This window comes from Phalacrocorax aristotelis, chromosome Z (assembly GCF_949628215.1).
Source record: "Phalacrocorax aristotelis chromosome Z, bGulAri2.1, whole genome shotgun sequence".
In the NCBI taxonomy this organism is placed as follows: Eukaryota; Metazoa; Chordata; class Aves; order Suliformes; family Phalacrocoracidae; genus Phalacrocorax; species Phalacrocorax aristotelis.
In genome coordinates, this window is record NC_134311.1 from 32,783,546 (window position 1) to 32,798,211 (window position 14,666).

General features: G+C 36.1%; 1 protein-coding gene across 1 annotated transcript in view; it reads left to right on the plus strand.

Annotated features, from left to right (window-relative positions):
- Nucleotides 1–14,666, plus strand: part of SPTLC1 (serine palmitoyltransferase long chain base subunit 1) — a 42,529-nt gene that overhangs the window by 21,168 nt on the left and 6,695 nt on the right. The window contains exons 6-12 of the mRNA XM_075078211.1: nt 4,357–4,489; nt 6,225–6,354; nt 8,179–8,268; nt 9,002–9,109; nt 10,515–10,610; nt 11,850–11,946; nt 13,252–13,306. Coding sequence (XP_074934312.1) covers nt 4,357–4,489; nt 6,225–6,354; nt 8,179–8,268; nt 9,002–9,109; nt 10,515–10,610; nt 11,850–11,946; nt 13,252–13,306 — 709 coding nt within the window. The remainder of the gene's footprint in view (nt 1–4,356; nt 4,490–6,224; nt 6,355–8,178; nt 8,269–9,001; nt 9,110–10,514; nt 10,611–11,849; nt 11,947–13,251; nt 13,307–14,666) is intronic.

Consider the following 14,666-nt stretch of genomic DNA (forward strand, 5'->3'; position numbering starts at 1 on the left):
AGAGTTACAAAGTTAAATATAATCTGGTTTAGTTCTGGTCACCATAGTAGAAAGAGAAAATAAACATATTAGAATTTAATCATGCAGGGTGAATTTGAGTGTAAATTAATAAGTTTCTAAGTAGACCACAAGAGGGCAGTCTGATTTCTGTGATAAAGATTATCAATTAAGTTTATTGAATGATATAATGAAGTTTTCCTTTACTGATAACTTAAGTGTTGTAATTGAGAGATTTTATGATGTAAGCAGGTGCTACTAAGGTTTTTTTCATTCTTTCTAGAAATAGTAAGTTGTTAAATATCAGCTTCTGGAGATAGTTCTTTACAGGCATCGGTATTTTGAAATACTATATGGAAACCAAGGAGTAATACATGAATAGCTGTGCAGTTGCAGGCTAAAACCATTTACTCATCTTCTTGTGAACTTTCCAGTCTCTTCCCAGAGGTGGTGGAATTCACAGTGTCTTTGTACTGAAACGATTCCACGGAGTTAGCTTCCTATAGCCTTGACTTGAATTCAGGACTAACTTGAACTTTTCTCAGTTAATCAAGCTAGTGATCAACCAGGTGCTGTACCTATTTTGATTTGTTAGAAGTCTATATCAGAACGAAGTTGTCTTTGATGTCAATGTTGTAGATTGTTCATTAGCCTAGAAACAACTGATTCCTAAAGAAGGTAATGGTAGCTCTTTGATTAGTAGAGAGATTTTAGGAAGCTAGATTCCCTCACTGAGGGAATAGTTTAGAGGTGATCTCTTGGAATTCATACAGGTTTTGGTGTTTTGGGTTTTTTTGTTTGTTTTGGTTTGGTGTTTGGTTTTGGTTGTTGGGTTTTTTTCAAAATCACTGGAAACCTCAAAGAAGCTAAAGCCTCCTGCCTTTTGAGTTCAGTCTGATTTTAAGCTTTGTGAAATCTTTCACTTTGCTTACTTCTAGGAATTATTCTAAGCAGAGTGGTTAAAAGTTGATTTTCTCTGATAAGTGAGGTTCTTTGGGTTGATTCCTGCCCTCTTTGGAGGTCTAATCCTAAAATCCAAACTGTATAGCTTTTGCACCTAGTTTGGTTGCTGTTCATTGGCTTCTGAATTTTTTTGGGTAAATGCTATTTCACAAAGCAGGGAATATAATCTATGGTATTGCTGCATGACATCACTAGTGAAGAAATAATGTTATACTCAAATATCAGAAGTATCATCTTTTACAGGTAAAGTAACAGAGAATTGGTTTAAAATTTGAGACAAATACCTGCTGTTCCTGTTGGATACCAAACTGTCTTCCCATTTTCCCTTGACTTTAAACACTGAGTAGTGCAGGATTGTGAATCTCTGATAAGAAACACTTCTTGGGTCAGTAATGTTTTATGCCTCAAACTTATAACACAATTTTTCTTGTGCTGTGACTTCATTAAATGAGTCATGTTGTCTCCAGAACTATGTAGTTTCCTCTTACTTAGCTATATAGGATTTACTTGATGATTGTCAGTTGTTGTCACTCTGAATTATCCCCTCTTAGGGGCTGATATTTCATATCAATATTAGAGATCTCTTTATTTGGAAATGCAGATACGATGTTATAACTAATTTTGAATGAAGACTTGATTCTTCATATGTCCGCCTGTTTGAAAGGATTTTGTTGATTTAGTGAGTTCCTGTTAAGACATTTTTGCTTTGTGCTATATCCCTGAAAACTGCATCTATGCCTTGTACTTGAGATACTAGTATATGCACACATAACCGAATCTTTGTGGTTATTTGCTCCACAATGACAGCTGAGGGGTGTATCACTTTTTTGGTGGTGGGGTTTTTCTTAAGGCTATTGTTGATTGCCTAGCAGCCACAATTTCAGTACTACTGGGGAGATCAGGACTGGCTACCTGATAAAATACATAAAAGATGATGTGGGATTTGGTCTTAGTTCTGCTTTTGACTTGCATGCAAGCACATACTAGGCACTAAGCTGGCACTTCATAGCAGTTGTTGACAATAATAGCTTCATTAGGGTTTCATAATTATAATTAGAAAGCTGTTCCGATCATATCTTCCTCTCTGCAAATGTACTCTAGGTAGTGTTAGAAGCTTTCACTTAAGCTACGCTAATCCAAGTGATGTAACCAGAGACTAAAGCAAATCATTGCAATGAAGAATACGAGAGTCAGATAGTATTCTGATTTTATCATGATGGAATGGTAGTGAAGCCTTAATTAGTACTGTCTTAAGCTTTTCAACCTCAAGATTATACAAAGCATTCATTCCCTTATGTAATGTTGATTCAAATTTGGGTATGCTCTATGTCATTCTGAACTTAAATGTTCTTGCCTTTGGCAAAATTTACTAGACTTGTAAAATTTATTTCCTTAACAAAAATCTGATTATATCCATTAGCTCGTTATTGGTGACAGTGTATCTTTCGCCCACTGTTTTTAACTAGCCTTTGCTCAGTGTAGTGGTGGTTGTTACTGAGTAAAGCTCAGTGAGGAGCATGCAAGTTTTAATTTTTAACTGTGATGGTCTCATAATCTTTTCCAGTTTTTTAGTTGAAGGATATAGGTGGTCTTTGAGCTGGGCACTCAAAGTAGTATTCCAGTCCTTGTTTGCCCTTGTTATTCTCTACTGGTCGGGCTTCAGGTAGGAACGTTTTTGGCTAAACGTTGTTTATATTGCATGTTTTAAGTGCCATGTGGCCAGCCTCTTTTTTTGGTGCTTGCTGCCAGAAAAAGATCTTTCTTGGGTTTTTTGTTCAACAATTGAATCTAAGTTCATCCATCCTGTTTTTAAGCTTGTCTGGAGGTTGGTTTATTGGTCCTGAAGTCCATGTAACTATAAAGGAAAAGATGCAGAGATTCTGAAAAAGGACTACTTAAAATCTCTATCAGAAAGTAAATTAGATAACTCCAATCAGTATCCTTCCTTCCAAAGACTTTGGTCTTTGTTCTAGGTTTCTCTGAATATTTGGTACATCTACTACAGCTGGATCAAAGTGATAGGCAGAAAAGAAAGCTTTCAAATAATAAGTGATGAAATGTTTTGTTTCCATTTAAAACTAGTGGAAAACCAAATAAAAGAATTCCTTTCCATTCCTTTTTTTGATGCTCAGGTAAATGTTAGGAGAGGATTGTTGAAGATTTATAGTTTGCGGTCTATGGATAAAATTGCTCTTGGTTGTGATTGGGAGACTGTTGTTTGAAGAATTACCTTTTGCTTTTATTGTATAAATATATGAATTTTATGTTATGCTAGATAATTGTTTAGTATGGCAAATTTAAGATTTTTACAAAGCCCTTTTTTTTACGTTCTTGATGTTGGTACCTGGCTAGAAATAGCAACATTGTCATAACCATGGCAATAACCATGCCTCATAGGCTATTGAAGAATCTGTGTTTTTAACTGATATTGCCTCATTTGATTTTAGTTTCAATGAACTTTCAATAATTTTAGAAAGGTAACATTTGGCCAATGGTGATCTTTCAAGTCACACACTAAGGACTTCTCTTTGCCCTTTAATCTTGTTTATTTCCAGTTGATGAAAGGCATAATTCTCTGACTAACATTTGCGAGCAGAAGCAGGTAGTGGCAAGAGAGTTACATCAGTAAAATAACAGTTTGTTTGATACAGGTTATTTTGCTTTTAGGCAGAACACTTAACTCTGTGGTCACCTTTCTGCAGCAGCAATCCACTCACCATGTCGTATTACCCTCCTTAGTCTTATGATTTAGTGGTGTTTTGTTTCTAACATGGGGCGCTTTGACTGAATTGGTTTGGGAAATGCTTGTGTGTGTAATTGTGTCAATTAATCTTGAGGGTGAGTAATCTCTAGCATGGAGATGGTGACCTTTTCTGTTAGCTGAAATGCATTCAGGAGATGGTATGTGATTGCAGCCTGACAAGAGCATTTTTCTGTTACAAGGATAGCTGTGCTATATGCAGTGGAAGCATCAGCTTGGAAGAACTGACAGTCTGCCAACAGGACCTCATTAATTGCTATAAATTACATAGCTATTTGTTGTCTGACTGTAGTAACTGTGCTCCCTAGTTATAGTCCAGGAACGCTGCATCATTTCCTTGTGGTTTAATCACAAGTAGATTTTTAATTACCGTTGCATAAGAACATAAGAGAACCACATTACATAAATATTTTCAGATCTATCAAAACTTCTGATTAATATTGGGTTACATGTCAGTTTAAGTAAGGCTGGATTGGTTGCAGCTGGTTTTTGGGAAGTTATTTGTTGTAACACTTTTCCTAAAGATAAACATTCTGTTTGCTTCAATTAGATAATTGCTATAAAAGTGATGTTAGCCTTTCTGATATCAAAAGAAGTAAACTGTCTAAGATCTTTTCAATTTTTCTCTCATATAGATGTGCACTTAGAATTAGAAGAACGACTGGCAAAATTCATGAGGACAGAAGAAGCTATTATATACTCATATGGATTTGCAACAATTGCCAGTGCTATTCCTGCATACTCAAAAAGAGGGGACATTGTGTTTGTGTAAGTGTTGTTTTCTACTTGGGAAATTCCAGATTAAGAAGTTTTCCTTTCAGTTTTTCTTTTTCATTATTGTTAATCACATTAAGTTAACCATTTAGAAAATAATGCTGATTTTGATCAAGTATTTGTTGTACAAAGCTCAAATATCTTTTCTTTGCCAAATACTCCAAATCAAACCAGTTACCGCTTTTATTATGGAAGAGCAGACTCGGGCACTCAGCTGAAAAAAAAAAACCATCAAACTTGTGCATGCAAGAACTAACAGAAGTCTAATACCTAGTTTTCTTCTTAAGAAACTATACATTCATATTTGCCTTTCTGCTGTTTACCGCTGGCGTTTCATCCTTCTTGCAGGGCAGTTGTTCCCCTCATGCATATTTGCAATGGATTACTTGGATGAATATTGGTACATATTAAAATAACATGAGAACAGCTTTGTGGGGTCAAACTAAGGATTCAGCAAGACCAGTATATGATCCCTGAGAGTAGCCAATCAAAATTTGTTTAGGGAAGAGTGAAAAACCAGGAGAAGCAATGCAACAATATTCAAAACTTTCTGAGCCCAAGAGGAGGGTTTGGATTTAGTAGGAGTTGTTGGATTTTTCTTAAGCCTTTCTATTCTTTTAGTACTTTTGTAAATCTTTAATATCAAAATGCTTCTATGACATCTAATTTCACAGTTTAACTTGAACATTTTATGAAAAAATTTCAATAAATACCTGTTTTGAATATAACACCTACTAATTTCAGTGGATGCATTTGATTTTTAGACAGTGAACTGGTGCATCTTCTCCATGAGGGGACTGAGTGAGTGGCTATGTGGGGCATAGTTGCCTGCTGGGGTTAAACCACAACATGCTGATACTTTTCTATATGTCTGCCAAAATCTTTCTTCGGTGCTCTCCTTTTTAAGTGTAAGGCTTGCAGCCTAATTGGCTTCTTTTACAGAAGTTCTGTCATAACTTTGATCATGTTTTTTGGTCATCTTTGCACATTTTATGGATCAGCTTTCTTGAGACAAACGACCAGGATTGTGCATGCTATTCAAGATGCCAGCGTATCCTGGATTTGGCTATTTTGTACTGTTTCGGTGTTGCACTGACGAAAGGTCTTACCAAATTTAAAAGCAACTTGGTTGAAATTACTGTAGTTAGTATGTGCAGAAGGTTTGATTTAGTTGCAACTTTTAAAAGATTACTTGACTTAAGCAGCTGTGAAATTGCATACCCGCATCATGCTCAGAGATTTGCTTTTCCAACACAAAAATGGTGGATGGTTCTTTCAACACTGAGAGAGTGATTCCCAAAGGATATTAAAAAGCAGATTTTTAATGCTTGGAGGACCATCTAAATGTTACAGCCACATCTTTGCGCCTTTTTTTTCTAAGACCCAGAGCTAATGTAGAGAGGTTTCTGTGATGATTACCATGGTATTGTACCTGGTCCATGGAATGCTGTGCTCAAATAAACTGCTGTCACATACAAACAAAAGGACCAGTGTACACTTGAAGAAACCTGTTGGCTTGATTCTAGTGGCTATAATGCATAGAAAAGTTGAGAAGCTTTGGAAATGAGTTTTCAAAATGTAAATAAAATTTATGATGCTTTAACAAATCTGGTTTTAACTACACCTAAGTACAGATATCTGCTGAAAATCATGACATTCCTAATAGCCAGCTTTCTTTGAATAATTGTTAAACCAAGTGCAAACTTAGAAGGGCTTGCTGTATTTACAGAGATGAAGCTGCTTGCTTTGCTATTCAGAAGGGATTACAAGCATCTCGTAGTAACATCAAGCTATTTAAGCATAATGATATGGCTGACCTCGAACAACTGTTGAAAGAACAAGAGACTGAAGATCAAAAGGTATCATTCCTTTGAAGAAATATTTGTACTCTTTTATGCTACCTCCCCCACATTTTTTTTTACTAGGTTGTGTAATTGAATGGGTGCAATGCTTATAGGCAGTTATTTGGTTTTCATAAATCTCTACTGAGCAGTTAATGTTGCTTATGTAATTAAGATCAATTGTTTTTAAATATATTTATTTATTTGTTAATTTTTTTATTTGCATTTGTCTGTGTAACCACTGGAAGCGAGCTCACAGGCATTGCTAGTGGGGAAATACCTTTATGGGCAGATGACTGAAGTGTGAGATTATTTTTTTATAAATACTAGTACAGAGCTTTTTTTTGGTCTTTTAGGAATATGTGTAATTGCATTTACCTAATAATCATGCAATTTAATTATCAGTTCAAATGCCACACCATAAAATCAACACAAAAGTGGCTAGTCTTAGTCCTTTAATTTATAGAATCAATGTTTTGGTTTTTTTTTTTTCTTAGACCTATCTTGCATTCAACTCTTAAGGTGTTCTTTCTCATGAAAAATTTGTGTCAGTTTGATTTTGACAGTACTACAAAAGGGTATCTAAAAGCAGCTATTAAAGTCAGGATTAGCAAGGAGAGATAACTTGATTAAATTAACTTTAAAAGAATTAGCTGAAGAGCTATCACCATTATGTGCCTCGTTCACAGAATGCTGGAAAGTTAGACAATTGGAATAAAGCTGATTTTGTGCTAACACACAGAAAAAGTAAAGTAGATAAACCACACAATTATAAGCCAGTCGGTTTAACATCAGTCTAAATCAGTAATGTATCTGATTAATAGCAAATTTATAGACAATGTACTAGTTAACATACCTTAATGGAAGATATATTTTGTCAGATAATCTTTACGTGAGTTTTTAGATGTGGTTGACAGACTAGTGATGCAATTTGTGTAACACATTTACTTTGTTAGAGTGCTTTGATTTAGCTACATGGTTAGTTTCTTAATGTAATTAGCTGAATGTGAACACAAAGTTCATGGCCAAGAGCTTAATATAGACCATGTGTGTATAACTAAGGCATACTGACTAGGAATGGGTAGGTCTTACCACTAGAGTTGGTCCAGCTTGTGGAGTGGACTGTGCCTAGTTTTGGTGCCTCCCATCCAGAATTCTCTGAATCTTTTTACAAGAACTGAAAAAGGTAAGATGGATGACTTAATATCCTTGATCAGAAGATATCAATAAGATTTAAAGTAAATACCAGGGGAATGGCATTTTAAAACAACAAAACTCGAATCATGCCATTGAAGTTTAAGCAGGATGCAGCACAGGATAGTCTTATGGACTGTATTGTCCAGAGATAAGATGAGGTTGTAACTTGAATGTTACGAATACTTTTTTGTTGTGTTTTATGAAGACACTCCTTGTGAGAGGTTTGTGTTGCATTGAGAATTCTGGTGCACCAACCACTTGTTGAAAAGACTTCTAAATGCTCAGACTAATGATGAATATGATAGAGACCAAGATATGTAGTATTTGTTCTGTAGTTGTTTGTATTTTATTCATAAAGTTCAAATGGATTGGTTGTGATTTGTTGCAAAACAAGGCATTTTAAATCTTGTGTAAGAGTTAAAAGCTTTAAAATTATTACAAAATAAAGAAAAACTAGTCCAATGAGGCATTTCAACTTTTGTTACAAATTATAAATACTAAGTTTAAATTAAAGTAAAAGCTTACTTGAAAAAGAGACATTATCTTCCTTCCCTTCCCACTGCTGTCCTTCCCTATCAAAAAATCTTCAGAGCTTCACTTGTTAGTAACAATTGATATGAACTGAAACCATATCTTTCTCTGAAGAATCCCCGCAAGGCCCGTGTAACTCGGAGGTTTATTGTAGTAGAAGGATTGTATATGAACACAGGAGACATTTGTCCTCTTCCAGAATTGGTAAGTGGCTTCAGTTTGCCTTTTAAATTCTGCATATGAAAACATGTGGCTAATGAAATAGTAGTATCATATAGTTAAGCTTGCAAGGAGAAGCTCTACATGTGTGTTTTTTGTTTACCTTCTTGCTTTCTCAAATGTTCATGAAATGGTGATCCCAAATCTTACACTGTTTTGAAACGTCAGGATTAGGATTCTGAAGATCTATGTAATGAGACTTGCAAATGAATATCTGGTTATGGTCTTAGTTTTAACTTGTAAGACATAACTGTATTTTCAGCTATGCTGTATGATAGTAAATCATTAAACTAAGTTATATCTAAAAAAAAAGGAGTTTCAAATAAATCCTCGCACACCTGTCATATATAGTGACTCCAAGGAAAACATTTGCTATTCAGCATAAATTGACTTTTTGTGTAGAATCGACTAGAATGTAGTGGATAATGGAAGAAATATTGTGAAAATGCATAATTTTGAAAGCACTTGATAGGCTATTTATATTTTTTTTTATTTCTTTTGGTACATGAACAGCTATGAAATTTACTCTAGTCTTACATGGTGGAAGAATTTTGAAGGCTTCTAAAATGTGTTGATGACAGAACACAACTCTACAGCTGACACTTTTGCAGTGTTCAGGATACTGTACTTGTCTGTCTTTACCTTATCATACCTACCCATTTTGTTACTAAATTCTGGTGGACTTGACTAGTATTTTACATCATTTGCTCTGTTTTAGATAAAACTGAAGTATAAATACAAAGTTAGAATATTTTTGGAGGAGAGCCTTTCCTTTGGAGTCCTTGGAGAACATGGAAGAGGAATTACTGAACACTTTGGAATAAATGTAAGTGCCTTTTTTGTGATTTTTGTTGTGAACAAGAGACTTGTGCAGAAGCAAATTGTGCAATGGTTTTCTTATACCTGTGTCATTGACAACGTTTAGCAGTGAACGATAGAAATTTAAACATTTATTTATCAGTCTTAAAGTGTTCAGGTCTTGACACTTTCACCTGCTTACTTGAAATAATTTTACTTATCTTTAGTAAGGAAGATAAAATAATTTTTACAGTGCATAATTTTAACCTTTTTTGGACACTCAGTGAGATAATTGCAGTGTTTTCCAGCTGCATACGCTTAGAAACGTCATGCTTACATATAAATATTTGGGGTCCAGGGATAAGTCAGAAAAATCTTTTCAGTGTATAGCCCACCTACTTTTTCTCTGTTGCCTACTTTGCTGCAGTTTTATAGGATAAAGCTTTTGATGGTCCTTCAAAGATGTTGTCTTACTATGTCACTACAGGTTAAGCCAAACTATTCTTCTAAAAGTCTACCTTTTGTGGTGCTTATTCAGCTGAGGAGTACCTTGGAAGTCCAAAACAGTATCTTTGCTGTTGTTTTCTACCACAGCCATCTGATCTGGGGAGAGAAGTGCTCTTTTGGTTGACAGTGTCTTAGTGTGAAGCATCTACCACTACATTCTGACAGTGTCTGAGTTCAGCTTGGAAGTGAAATATCAAATTCTGAAAATTCATTCTGTCTTCCCCTATCTTCTATTGTTTTCACTTTAAATGTCTTAATACCAAATGTGGAAAACAGAAAATGTATGTTAAACAGCTTTAGAAAAGGAAACAGTGCTACTGTGATACTTGCCAACCATCTGATTAATTGGCTTCTATGTTAAATTAATTTACAAACATAATCTTTCAGTTTTGTCTGCTCAGAATGGGAATTTTTAGCAGTGGTCATCAGTGTGCCTGGCAAAGCCAGTGTGCCTGACAAAGCCTGGCAAAAATATGTTTGCAACTAACAAGTGAAATAAGATAATTGTGCCTCTAAGGTTCAAACTCTGGTGTAACTAGGCTTCTGCTCAATATTAACCACATTCTAACTGCTACTGACTGCAGTGGGACTACAGACATTCTTAAAGGACACTATCGCACTGAGTGCTTTGGGGGATTGTCACCAGTATCTATAGAATTTGTTTCTTCTGTTTGTCGTCTTCACATTGCAGTGCCTGGAAAAGAATGATCCTATGTAAATTATCTACAGATCCATAAATCCCTAGTCCTGAAGTCCTATTGCATTGCTTAAAATTGTTATTTCAGTTGTATCTTCATTTTAATATGTGATAATTTGGTGGATCATCTGTAGTTTTCATTATAATATGAAAGAAGATACATCTTTAATAGATTTATATTATAAGTAGTCCTGATGTAATAAAAATCATCTCATTATTTAATTGGCAGATTGATGATATAGACCTTATTAGTGCAAACATGGAAAATTCCCTGGCTTCTATTGGAGGATTTTGCTGTGGAAGATCTTTTATTATTGACCATCAGGTAAGCCAGGTCTCATTTTTATATGGTGTGGAATGATTAGTTACTTAGAAATGGGAGTTAGTTACTAATACCAATTTGCAAGGTGTGTTATAATATAAATTAGAATCATAGAATCAGAATGTTCTGAGTTGGAAGGGACCCACAAGGATGACCAAGCCCAAATCCTGTCCCTGCATAGGGCAACTCCAAAGCTCACAAGATGTGTCTGAGGGCATTGTCCAAGTGCTTCTTGAATATCATCAGGCTTGGTGCCGCAACTTCCTTCCTGGGGAGCCTGTTTCAGTGCTCCACCACCCTCTGGGTGAAGAACCTTTTCCTAATATCCAACCTAAACCTCCCCTGGCACATCTACCTGCCATTCCCTTGGGTCCTATCACTGGTCACTGGAGAGAAGAGATCAGTGCCTGCCCCTCCTCCTCCCCTTGTGAGGAAACTGCAGACCACGATGAGGTCTCTCTCAGCCTCCTCTTCTCAGGCTGAACAAACCAGGGGACTTTAGCCATTCCTCATACGGTTTCTCTTCTAAACCCTTCACCAGCTTCATGGCCTTCCTCTGGATACTCTCTAGTAGCTTGGTATCCTTAATATAATGTGGCGCCCAAAACTGCACAGCACTCGAGGTGAGGCCGCACCAGCGCAGAGCAGGACAATCACCTCCCTTGACCGGCTGCAATGCAGTGCCTGATGCGCCCCAGGACTCGGTTGGCCCCCTTGGCTGCCAGGGCACACTGTTGGCTCGTGTTTGACTTGCTGTCAACCAGAACCTGCAGATTCCTCTCCACAGAGCTGCTCTCCAGCCTCTTGTTCCCCAGCCTGTATGTACATCCAGGGTTGCTCTGCCCCAGGTGCAAAATCTGACACCTGCCCTTGTTAAACTTCATACGATTGGTGATTGCCCAGCTCTCCAGTCTGTCCAGATCCCTCTGCCATCAGGAGTGTCAACAGCTCCTCCCAGTTTTGTGTCATTGGCAAACTTAATTAATATTCCTTCCAGTCCTGCATCCAGGGCTAAACTACTACACAACATTCTATTAATACAGACAATGTCTGGTTCTATGAAATATTGTAGATTAATTGGAGACCTACTTCTAAATCTTCCCATGAACCCATAAGTGTGGAGGAGAGGTTGTTTAAATGTATGTGAATGAACTTCTAAAATGCTGTCTAAACTGCTATAAACAAAAAAAGTGTGGGTTTTTTTGTTTTTGTTTTGTTTTTTTTTTTCTTTTTCCCCCACAGCGATTGTCTGGTCAAGGTTACTGCTTTTCTGCATCCCTGCCTCCTTTGTTAGCTGCTGCTGCTATTGAGGCTCTGAATATTATGGAAGATAATCCAGGTACTTAATTCAGGAAAAATTTTATTCTTCAGTTTTTCTTTGCCAAAAACTAATAAGTCATACTTTTCCCTACTTTGATTCCTCCCCCTTTTACTCGTTTAAGTCCTCTTTTTCAGCTAATCAATTTTACATGCATTATTTTTTCTTCATATGATTTTCCAACCTACTTTTCTTCTTCAGAGTTTCCTGCACTTTCCTTCTTCCAGCTGAAAATGAGCAAGTTAGTTGAGGCTAGGAGGGATGGATATGGTTATCACCAAGCAAATAAGAATTATTATTTTGCTTTTTAGACTAGTGATATGCCTCTTCCTTGAAAACAAATTCCTTCAAGACAAACACAGGAGGGGAAGGTTAAAGAGAAACAAATAGAAATATATTTCCTCAGGACTGAATAACCCTTTCCTTTCCACTTGCACTACATAACTTTCTTCTTTTCCAGTCAAGCGTCCATGCAAGAATCTCAGGAATGATCATGGTGCAAACACCTGCAATTTTGGCAGGACCAAGTACAGCACATTTGGATAAATTTGGCAGGCAGGAGTTTCTGCTCTAGGAGTCAGAGAATTGCCCTTGTTGCTAGAACTAAGAAACATTTTTTTGCAGGCTGTTGAGGGGGTGAGAGGCATATGAGGAGGACAAAACTGGCCGAATCTGTGTGTATTTGTTTTTCACCTTCAATAGCATCAACTGATTGGAGGACATCTGCAGAGAGATGCAGGATTTAATTTGTCACAAAGAAATAAAAACTACTAGATGGCCCATGTCTAGCCCTCAGAAGGTAAACAAAGGCAAGAAAAAATTATTAGTAAGTTATGGAACTGATAGCTGTAGTGGAGGGTCAACCTTCACCGAGGAAAAGAACTGGGATTTGCAGATCCAGGAGTCAAAAGTTTCCTGGTTAAGAATTTGCAGTGAGTTGGTGAAAGGATCAAGGAGCGGAGTCTGAATGGCTGTAGATATTTTATAGATATAAAAAAGTTGGACCTGCCATTTCAATCCCATTGCCAAGTGTTTGTTTCGTCCTTTCCATATGATCATGAACCAATGCAGCTGGAGTAATGAGATAAAGGGAAGCAATTCATTTTTCAGATCTTAAAAGCCTGTCATTTCCTGGCAGAAATGGGAATCAGGAACATTATGAAGAGTTGCAAAGAGACTTAGTACTTCAATAGATATGTATATCTTAGTTTTCCTTCCAGATACCTTTTTTGAAATCTTAGACTTACAGACATGTAAAGTAGAAACTGGATATCTAAGCCTTGTCTTTTTTTTTTCTTTTTTCTTCTTTTTAATCTGTGTATGTAGACATTTTTCAGACTCTCCGGGCTAAATGTGAACACATTCACAAAGCTTTGCAAGGGTAAGTGTGTTTTGGGGTTTTTTTTGGCTGTTGTTGACTTGACCATGCCTTTATAATGCCAACTTTAAAGAACTCTCCTTGCCCGAATCTGTTTCTGGTTTTACAGATGCTTAGACTGGGATCTGTATGCTAAATTATGTATGTATTAAAGGAAGAAAGTCAGGCTTTTCCAACTGTCTGTGTTCGTTTACGGAAAAGAGTCCAAGATTTTTAAATCCCTTTACAGGTATTGAAATGAGATTATACCTTAATGCCAGTCAGGAGGTTTGCAAGCCCTTACACATTTAAGACTTTAGGAGAGTGTGATAGCTTTCAGTGATGCAAAGTGTGATAAGCATTTTGAAAATATTGTCTAAGTAAAAGCGTTTGGGGTGTAGCCCAAGCAGATGCTTTTTCAGAAAACTCAGTGCACCTTGCAGTCACCTTTAATACAATATTGTTCTTACATATGAGACGTGAATGTTAAACAGTAATGGAAGTATTCAGTATTCTGGAGGTACATAGAAAATTGCTAGAATTTATTTGAAAAATAAAGATTCTGTTTAAATTTGCCTAACACTATCCTGTTTTAAAAGATGTATGTACTGAGTAATTGCTTTTTTCCCTGAACGGTTTTGACACTAAAAAATACAGAAATTACTGACTATTCAACAACTGTTTAATGTGCAGAATAGATATGTTAGCTGGTATTTTAGAATTCATTGGCTTCAACAGTTTTCTGTTACATATTATAGAAATAAGTAACATTTAAACACACACAAAATCTATAATGTATGATAGATTATACTAGCTGATTTTTTTTTTAGTATTAGTCACTTAGTTATTCAGTGTGAGTTGATTCTTATTTCAAAGAAGCAGTTTCCTGCTTAGCTGATGTTTTATGTTAGAACTTTAGCTACATTCAAAACTTCTTTGGAATAATCCTACCATCAAATAATCCTTGTCTCCTCTGACTGTGTTCTGTTTCAGCATGGGTTTAAAATGCATAGGCTTTTAGGTCAAAGATACCCAGATCCTTCTACACCTGAAATGAAAATTTTAGAGTAACTTCAAAACTCTTAGCGTCTCTTCTTTCTAGTAATAGATTGTTATGATTGAGCTAAAAGGAGAATAACTGTAATACTCTTCTCTACCTGTCATTTTTGGGTGATAATTATAAATATGTTTAAAATACAGGGAAAAAGTAATAGGAAAAGTTACCAACCTTTTACTTGTTAATATTCAGTGCAAAAGGGAAGCAACAAGCCATGGCTGGTACTTTTATATCTGTGACTAATTCTACATTTTCACTTAAATTCAGTGATTAGTATAGCCACAAATCAACAAGTAGGAAAAATGCCTGAGTGTCTGTAATAGGACT